Genomic DNA, 8,713 nt, shown 5'->3' with positions numbered 1-8,713 from the left:
AGAATCCCTAACAAATCAAATGTTGAAAGATGAAATTAAAATTAAAAAAAAAAGATAGGTTAACTTGTCAAACCTGCGATCTGGATTATAAGGTTCGGACACCTTTATAAAACAAAATCGAAACAAACTATAAAGTTCAATCATCAACAAATCAAATGTTAAATATTAAAATTAAACAAAATCGTAGATTAAAAAACAAAACAAAAATAGAGCACTACCTCTTTTAATATTTTAATAATAATAATAATAATAATAATAATAATCCCTATTTTAATCACAGCAGAACAAATCTTTTCATTACCAAAAAAGTAAACGGAATTAATCTTACAACGGAACACATTACTCATAGCATGGTAGTCTTAATAGAATATAAAGGGCTTTATTTAAATAAAAAAAAACAAAAATATCTTTAATTTATTTTCAATATAACTTTTGGGACAAGCGTCCGATTTGACATTGCATTCTAAACGGGGACTAGATAAATTTTGAAATTTTTTTATTTAAAATTATTTTTTTATATTTTTGAATCATTTTAATGTGTTAATATCAACAATATTTAAAAAAAAACATTATTTGAAAGCATTTTCAAATAATTTAATTAAATAAAAATTTAATTTTGATAATCAAAGTCATTTAACACAACCAGGTAAAAAACTTGTGATGTAATATCAAATATCTTGATCTATATGTTTCTTGGCTTTTCTATTTTTATCCATTTATCATTAATGATTTTTTTTAACACATATAATTTTTAATTATTTTTGTAAAAAACAATATATGACCCGCAATGTAAGCAGGTCAAATAACTAGTAATCCTCTAATTCATGTTGACTTAATTTGAAAGTAGAACAAGATGTGATGATTTTTTTCACTAAGATATGTCTCTTATATATGCATGTATATTTGTTATATGTGTCCAAGATATAATTGTCATATTGATTTGATAACTAATTTGAAAAAAGATTACTAGATTAACCTGTGAGTTATTAAGGTAAATATTTTTATTAAAATGATGTTATTTTATTTATTTTTTTAATATTTGTTTTTGGTGTTGCCACTAAGTAAAACTGTTGGGCTAAATAGTGTTGTATAACTGTCTTAAATTACAAGTGAACATCCTTCTAAACGGTGTTTGAGGAACAAAAATAAACAAGCTTGTCTCTTGAATAGAGATGAGCAAAAAAAAAACATTGCTGGTGGCGGATCTAGATTCAATCTTAATATATGTTTTTAAAAATATATTTTAAAAAATAATATAAAAATATTAATTAGAAGTAAATAAAAAAATTTCAAATTTTTTTAAAAGTTTTTTTAAAACGTAAAAACAAATATGCTTTAATAAAAAAATTCAACCCAACCTGAAATGAAAAAAATTATCTTTACCCAACTTTTGTAGAATATAAAAAAAGTTACATTAATTTATTAAAAAAAACAAATTCAATACAAGAAATGAAAAAAAAATCTAAAGAAAAAAATAAAATTAAAAATATCTTAAAAGAAATTGAGATTGAATTTGGCAACTAGCAATTTTTAGTATAAAAAACAGAAAAAATAATACTTCCAACAACACTTTTTAACTAAAAAAACAGCTAAAACATCACCATGCTATAATATCTTCCACCGTCCGCGCAAAGACTTTATGCTTACTATGTAGTTTATAGTATAATAAATTTATCTTCACAGTACATTATTTTCCTACGCCTTTTAAACTATAACGAGATGGCATGCCCGCGCGCTGCCGCGAGCTTATAAAACAAATATACTTGATAGTGTTATAATTGTGAAGCAACACTAGATAAGTAATAGAAACTAAAGGTATGATGGAGCCAATATTTCATGACGGAAAAAAAAGTTGTGTTGATGAAAAAAAAACTTAGAGACTGAACAAAATGATATGCGACAATCCACAATGTTTTGTGAGGAAAGATACAGTGCTTTCGCCATAGATTTAGCTTTTCTTTTAAAAAGCAAAAAAAATTACAAAGTTAAATTCTCTACCAACCTAATATTAAAAAAAAAATCGACAAACATAATTTTGGAAGGAAAAAAACCCATGAGAAAAAACGTTGTAGCCATTGACAATGTTTTATGAGGAAAATTACAGTGTTTTCCCCAATAAAATCGACAAAGATAATTTTAGAAAAAATCAGAAAAAAAAACCATTTAGAGAAATATTGTAACAATCCACAGTGTTTTGTGAGGAAAACAACAATGCTTTCTCCATATGATTTAGTTTTATTGTAATTATAATTTTTAACCAACGCAATATTAAAAAAAAAATCGACAAAGATAATTTGAAAAAAAATCATGTGAGAGAACACTGCAGCAATTCAGTGTTTTAAAGAAAAAAAATTATAAAGTTAAATTCTCAATCAGCTCACTATTAAACAAATAAAATCAACAGAGACAATTTTATTAAAAAATATAAAAAAACAGGAAAAAAAACTATGTTGGAAACACTGTAGCAATTCATAGTGTTTTGTGATGAAAGTTATAGTACTTCCCACATGATTTAGCCTTATTTGTAATGATTTATAATTGTAATTCTCAACCAGCTCAATATTAAAAAAATAAAACTGACAAAGATAATTTTGAAAAAATCATAAGAAAAAAAACCATATTGACTAGTAATCCACAGTATTTTGTGAGGAAAGCTACAATGTTTTCTCCACATGATTAAATTTTATTATAAAGTTAAATTCTAACCAGCTCAATATTAAAAAAAATAAAATCGATAATGATAATTTTGGAGAAAATCATAAAAAAGACAAACACAAAAAAAAACCATGTGGAGAAAACTATAACAATCAACAATGTTTTAAAGAAAAAAAATTACAAAACTAAATTCTCAAGCAGCTTAATATTAAAAAAATAAAAAAATAAAATAGAAAAATTAAGTGGAAAAATATCGTAGCAATCCATGGTATTTTAAAAGAAAAAAATTACAAATAGAAATTTTTAATCAGCTCAATATTAAAAAAATTAAAATTAAAAGAAAAAAAAGGTGCAAAAAAATAAAGTAAAAACAAAACGAAAAAGTGACAAAAAAAAACAAAAAAAAGGGAAAAAAAATAAGGAATGCAGTAATATATTACTGTTATAATCCACAATATAAATGAAAACTTATTACTTAATAATAATACCTAGACTTTCTAGATTATTAATTAGGAATAGTAATCGCTTAGCAAATTCTGCAACGGAGGATGGGCGACGTCCTAGGGAAGATAAAAGGTGATCCGGATATTGAACGAGATCGGGGAATCCAAACTCGGGAAGATCAGCTCGGGTATTGTGAGAAACGGTACATTTTTTTTCCCTTGAAATATGAGATCGGAGGAAAGATTTTATGTTCAGTGTTAGGTTTTTAGTTTTTCTTTGCTGTTCGGGACTTGTTCTTACGCGTAGAATGACTCTGTCCACATCTGATTCTTTTTTTTATAAATAAATCTCATTCTAATTCAATTTTTATTTAAGTTTACTTTTCTTTAATCCATCCATCCATCCAGGAATGACCTGCTAAAATACACAAGGAGTGCAGAAGAAGGCATAAAATACCACAACAAGAAGCACGAGGTAAACTAATTTTAGATCGCTTACTGCTTTACCAGTTTTGATGATGAAAAAATTTGAAGAATTTTGTTGCTCAAAAACCTCAGACAACAAACTCCAGTCCCTCACTAATAAGGACAGGACGGGACAGTGTTTTAACTCAAAAGTTCTCTACGATGTCTATCCATGTCATATTTTCCAGAGAATCATTAATCTTCATCTCGGTGCTTGAATGAACTTGTTAGGATTGTTTGGTGCATGAAAGAGATAAACACTCTGTTTTGCCAGTATTGTTATGGTGTTGATCCATCATGCTGTAGAATTCTATAACAACAAGTCCAAGGTAAATTTCTGGGCTGTGAAAACTCCTCGGGTTATTTCTATGTATTGGGTGGTTAAAACAATCAGCATCATCTAGTACTATTTGCTAGTTATAATGTTTATTTTATTTTATTAATTGTCCGCTGCTAAAAACAAATTAATTCTGTGTACTCCCAACTTATTTTTTTGTTCCCGTCAATTTCTTTTTCAGGGTGCTAAATTTAAGCTGGTGGAGATCATATCTGCATGTTCTTTCTTTTCTATGGGTGTTTGGGAGCATATCAACTTCACTGCTTCTGAAGATGACAAGTCTCTGAAATTGTTTTTTGCTGAATTGTCACATGGAGAAGCTCATTGGGGAACGAATCATAATACAGAAGCCGAAAAAATCACTGCATGTTGTTTGCTGGAAGAAGGTGAATTATGCATTTCTTTTGTTCCTTCTTATTCGCACTCTGGTGTGTGTTTGTCAATTTCTATGCACGAGTTGTATTTTATCATTACATGCATAGTATTTTATATTATTGTTTCTGGTTTGTTTATTATTATTATAGGGTCTACCAAAGATTACTGTGGATTTTGTCCCCATGAAGACAAAGTTTATCACCCTCTTCAGGGATTTACAGCGGGGATTCGCTGGTGATTTTCTTGCTTTTTGTTGAGGAGCTTCCTTCAACCAATATGCCGAAAACTATAATGAAGCGCAACCTTATTCCCACCCAATAGTATCCTACCCTACACCCCTTCAGCTAGCAAAGGAATTTTCCCACAGATCCATTTGTTAAAGCTTTCTCAGTTTTAATGGTCCATGTGCATGTTTGAATAGCTGTCTTGCGAATTTGTATGTTGTTGCTGCGGTATCTTTACAATGGAAAGAAATGAAAAGAAACTAAGCTTGCGAGTTTGAATGAGCTTGAAATATTCTTCATTTGAAGGATTTTGACTGCACTAAGCTTATTTTAAAGTGTGTGTGTGGCATCATCTTTCTTTGATTTCTATAAGCAGGCTTATGGATTTTTGAATGAAGGGAAGTTGTCATGATTCCAGTGTTTCAACCTTGATCCCCAGCACCTTAAGGATAGGTGTGGAGCGTGGTAGAGGAAAATGGTGAGTGCACTTAATTTTTAAAATGATTTTGGTTGGTTGAATTGCAATTAGTTGATTTGATTAAAAACCGATTTGGTATTTTGCTTTTCTACTTTTTACTGTTTTTCTTCAAAGTAAAGCAATTAAAAGTACAAAGTGTTTGATGGGTGATTGTTATAAAAACAAATCAAAATGTATATTACCTTTCATTTCAAAATGCATGAAAATTGATTTTTTTTTAATGAAAAAAAGGGTGCGTATACTATTTAAAAGATAAAAATAACATTAAATAACTTTAAATTATAAAAATACCAATGTTATATATTTTACCTTAATCCATTAAGTTTAAAGCATTATCAAGATAAAAACAAGCATTTTCTTCATCCCTTTTTTTAAAAAGACTTGTATTACTCATCACTTTTGATTTCAAGGATAGAAACCATTTTTTCGAGTTATTTATTTAATTTCTGAATAAAAATCTTAAAGTTATGTTCTTAATAGTAATTTTAGTTCAAGAAACATTGCAATTGATTGCCGAACATACGAGTGATTTTAACTAGGCACTACAATTTCAACCAAATTTGATGGATACCGACCCTAAGGTGTAGGAAATTTTATGGATAGTAAAATTTCCTACCCTTAGGGTTTAGGGTTGGTATCCATCAAATGGATGCTATCTGCTCTACCTAATCAATTTGCATGTTATTCAAATAGCTTAGATAGACCAACAGTTATGTTTTCATGTGATAATCTTTTTATTGTTGGGGTTAAGAGTCCAAATTATTTGGGGGATTCAATCAGTTAACTCCCAGGAGAAATTGTTGCTTCCATTGTGTCCCGCTTGAGAATTAGAGAAGCAGGAAGAACTAGCATCCTTTAGGGTAGATGGAAAAATATGTGGACAATGACCACTTGCTTACACTTTGATGGTACAAATTCAATGCGGGATGTCTGCCTGAATGAGAAACTATTGACTACGTGAGTGTGTATGATGGATGAATCAAGTGTTGGACTCGCATAAAAGTTTGAATTTAAACAATTTTATGATCTCGTTTTGATTTGAATGAAAGTTTTCATCTTGATGTTGATAAATACGTCACCTTCTTGCATAAATTTACTATGCATTTGACTGATTTTTGTTCATATATTAGAATTTCAAAACTTGAGGCCTCCAAATTGTTGATGGTAAATTGCAAATTTTACGATGCCTATTGTTTTCGTATAGGTCTTGACTCCCTTCACCAGTTTTCAGAAGAAAATCAAGTGGAATTTGTATCTGTAGTGATTATAGTTATTAGTTATACTTTGAACATCAAATGCTATTTTAATATAGTATATTAAAATAGCATTTGCAAGTTAATTGATCATAGTGCAAAAACAGCAGACGACAATCTAAGGATTTGTGTCTGGATATATGTATTTGACTTTAGCTGTCTAAACTCTAAACAATGTTTGTTGACTTGTGGGAGCTTGTAACTGTTTATTTTATGGCCTTTCTATAATCCTATGATCCATATTGACGTAAATCTGGATGTTAAACAAGAAATTGATTAGGTTTTCACTCAATTACGTGCCCTCTTTTATATGTATATACTAGTTGCTATGTCTGCACGTTATCGCAGGCTTATGATATGCTTGTGTGTTGTTATGGATTTGTAAAAAAAAATATATAATATGTATCTATAATGTAGTTGTAGATCCAATTTAGAAACTGATTTGAAAGTGGTCATTGAATCAACCCGCTGGTCATGGATTCAATTATTTTTATTAAAATAATATTATTTTTTTATCAAAATATTCTTCTTGATGCTGTCTTAGTCAAGTTGGGATCAAATTTGATTAGATGAACGAGAGTTTCACCAGGGTCATATCTTGGAACTTATTTGGGTCATGAATTTTTTCAGGTTGGCCTAGAGCAGTTTAACAACTATGATCCACAATGCACTATAATATAATATTGATTAATAAAGTTTGAACCTTCTATAAGAACTCACACTCTTAGTAATAGTTTTGGAAAATTGCCGCTAACTTTCTATGATTTAGTCAAAATTGCATATGTTTATCTAGTTTTTTAAAATTATAATTTACATCGAAAATTTTGATACATGCATAATAATTTACATTTTATAACAAGCACGCTAAAAAAATCAATAAAAATTATTTGATTATTTATAGGGTTGTTATTTTTTTTTTTTAATGACTTGAGAGCTCTTATATTCAATATTATAAATTTACATTGAACAAAAAAAACTTAAATATTACAATCTGCCATTAAAAAAAAAAAACCTAGCCTTCTTCTTCCACCCATCTTCTTCACCATGCTATATGTTTTTTATTTTAACACTATGATCATTAAACAGTTGTGTAAACAAATTCTTTAACATAGTCATACAAAGCCTTGGCTTTTGCAGGATCAAAAATCTCCACACCATGGAAGCCATCCTCATCAAACCTCGCAACCACGTCCGCTCCACGCGACTCTAACATCTTCACCAGTTCCTTTTGCTTGTCAACAAGTGGATCCCCACCGTATCCTCTAAAGAAACACCTCGGCAGCCGTTCGATTTTGTTCTTTTCAAGAGACCCGCCAACAATGGGATTGCAATACTCATGATCACGATCAGTATCTTCGGGCAAAGACAGAGCCCACATCCTATCACTAATAGCCAATGGCAAAACCGGATCATGGATCAACGTCTTCTCTGATTCAGTCCTGGTGACAGCAGAAAAATAGGGGACATTCAATATCAAACCAATGATTTTCAAGGGTTTGATATCAATATTCAAGGCAAGCAAGTTTGCATGGTAAGCAATATTGCCACCAGCACTCATGCCCATCAAGAAACACCTTGAAAAATCAAGGTACTCTTTAAACCAAGGTTCACAAGAAGGGCCGTTGATATCCAAAACTTGTTTTTGGACCCACTTGATAGACTCCATAGCATCTTCATATGCAGCGGGAAGGCGATGTTCAGGGGCAAGACGATAGTCAACAGACAGGACGAGAGCGGGGAAGTGAGAAGCCATGTCACTGCATGTTTGATGGAAAACAAGAGTTGCAGCACTGTAAAGAACAAAGCCACCTCCATGAAAGTAAATAATGAGAGGGAGTTTGGTGTTTTGAGGGGGATTTAGGGGGCGAAATAAACGAAGAAATGTTTTGTTGTTGGGGTTTAGAGGGATGTCTTTCGAGAGCGAAAGTTCTTTGGAGCCTGGAGTTATTTGTTCTGTTGGTGGTACGTCAGGAAATGGGCTGTTTCTAGTGAGTGAGCCATCTGGATTCTCCACAAAATCGCAGAGATCTGTTAACTTGACAGAGGAAGCTAACATGGTCAAGACAAGGTAGTAAATTCTAAGGGAGATGAAGAGCAGTATGCAAGAGGAGGAATTAATAGAAGGAAGGGAAGTGAATGGATGGTAGTCAATGTTGAAATCTTTATGGGACCATCCACTGGAACCATGGAGAAGCCACCTTCGTTGAAGATGCTGGTGTCCAGGGGGTTTCAGTAATTTTTCCATTCGTGGACTATTAAATAAATATATAAATTTTTTAAAAAATTAATTATTAATTTATATATAAAAATTTTTAAAGTTAACTATAAAATTTTAATTCAAATACACTATTTAAAATATAAAAAATAAATTTAAAAGTACATATAATTGAAGTATTGAAATTATATCTTTCGATGTTTTGTGGAATATAATTCATCTATGATTGAATCTGAATTGATATTGTAACAACTTCTCAATCGGGATA

General features: G+C 30.4%; 2 protein-coding genes across 5 annotated transcripts; one reads left to right on the top strand and one right to left on the bottom strand.

Annotated features, from left to right (window-relative positions):
• Nucleotides 1-3,140: 3,140 nt before the first annotated feature.
• Nucleotides 3,141-6,482, top strand: LOC133699382 (uncharacterized). 4 transcript variants are annotated; one of them, XR_009843277.1, is made up of 5 exons: nt 3,141-3,301; nt 3,507-3,573; nt 4,082-4,286; nt 4,876-4,977; nt 6,182-6,482. XR_009843277.1 is itself a non-coding variant. In XM_062122630.1 (4 exons), exons 1-4 carry the CDS (start codon nt 3,204-3,206, stop codon nt 4,893-4,895), a joined length of 390 nt encoding a protein of 129 aa, XP_061978614.1. In that variant the 5' UTR covers nt 3,141-3,203; the 3' UTR covers nt 4,896-6,482. The 4 variants fall into 4 exon arrangements, 3 of the variants coding, with proteins under 3 accessions (XP_061978614.1, XP_061978608.1, XP_061978601.1); XM_062122630.1 differs by having other exon boundaries at nt 4,876-6,482; XM_062122624.1 differs by lacking the exons at nt 4,876-4,977; nt 6,182-6,482 and adding an exon at nt 4,425-4,774 and having other exon boundaries at nt 3,141-3,286.
• Nucleotides 6,483-7,215: 733 nt separating this feature from the next.
• On the bottom strand, nt 7,216-8,450 carry LOC133704532 (probable carboxylesterase 8). Its single transcript, XM_062129383.1, has one exon. The coding sequence runs from the start codon at nt 8,284-8,286 to the stop codon at nt 7,309-7,311; it is 978 nt and encodes a 325-aa protein (XP_061985367.1). The 5' UTR covers nt 8,287-8,450; the 3' UTR covers nt 7,216-7,308.
• Nucleotides 8,451-8,713: the final 263 nt, after the last annotated feature.

The sequence above is a fragment of the Populus nigra genome, chromosome 1 (genome assembly GCF_951802175.1).
Source record: "Populus nigra chromosome 1, ddPopNigr1.1, whole genome shotgun sequence".
NCBI classification, from domain to species: domain Eukaryota; kingdom Viridiplantae; phylum Streptophyta; class Magnoliopsida; order Malpighiales; family Salicaceae; genus Populus; species Populus nigra.
Note: the sequence above shows the minus strand (reverse complement) of the source record. Positions and strands in the feature narration are given on the sequence as shown.

Excerpts from the sequence above, each read along its gene's own strand:
- LOC133704532 (XM_062129383.1), bottom strand. The coding sequence starts at position 8,286 with ATGTTAGCTTCCTCTGTCAAGTTAACAGATCTCTGCGATTTTGTGGAG.
- LOC133699382 (XM_062122617.1), top strand. The coding sequence starts at position 3,204 with ATGGGCGACGTCCTAGGGAAGATAAAAGGTGATCCGGATATTGAACGA. Across the intron at positions 3,302-3,506 it reads CTCGGGTATTGTGAGAAACG|GAATGACCTGCTAAAATACA; the intron begins GTACATTTTTTT and ends CCATCCATCCAG. Across the intron at positions 3,574-4,081 it reads ACCACAACAAGAAGCACGAG|GGTGCTAAATTTAAGCTGGT; the intron begins GTAAACTAATTT and ends TTTCTTTTTCAG.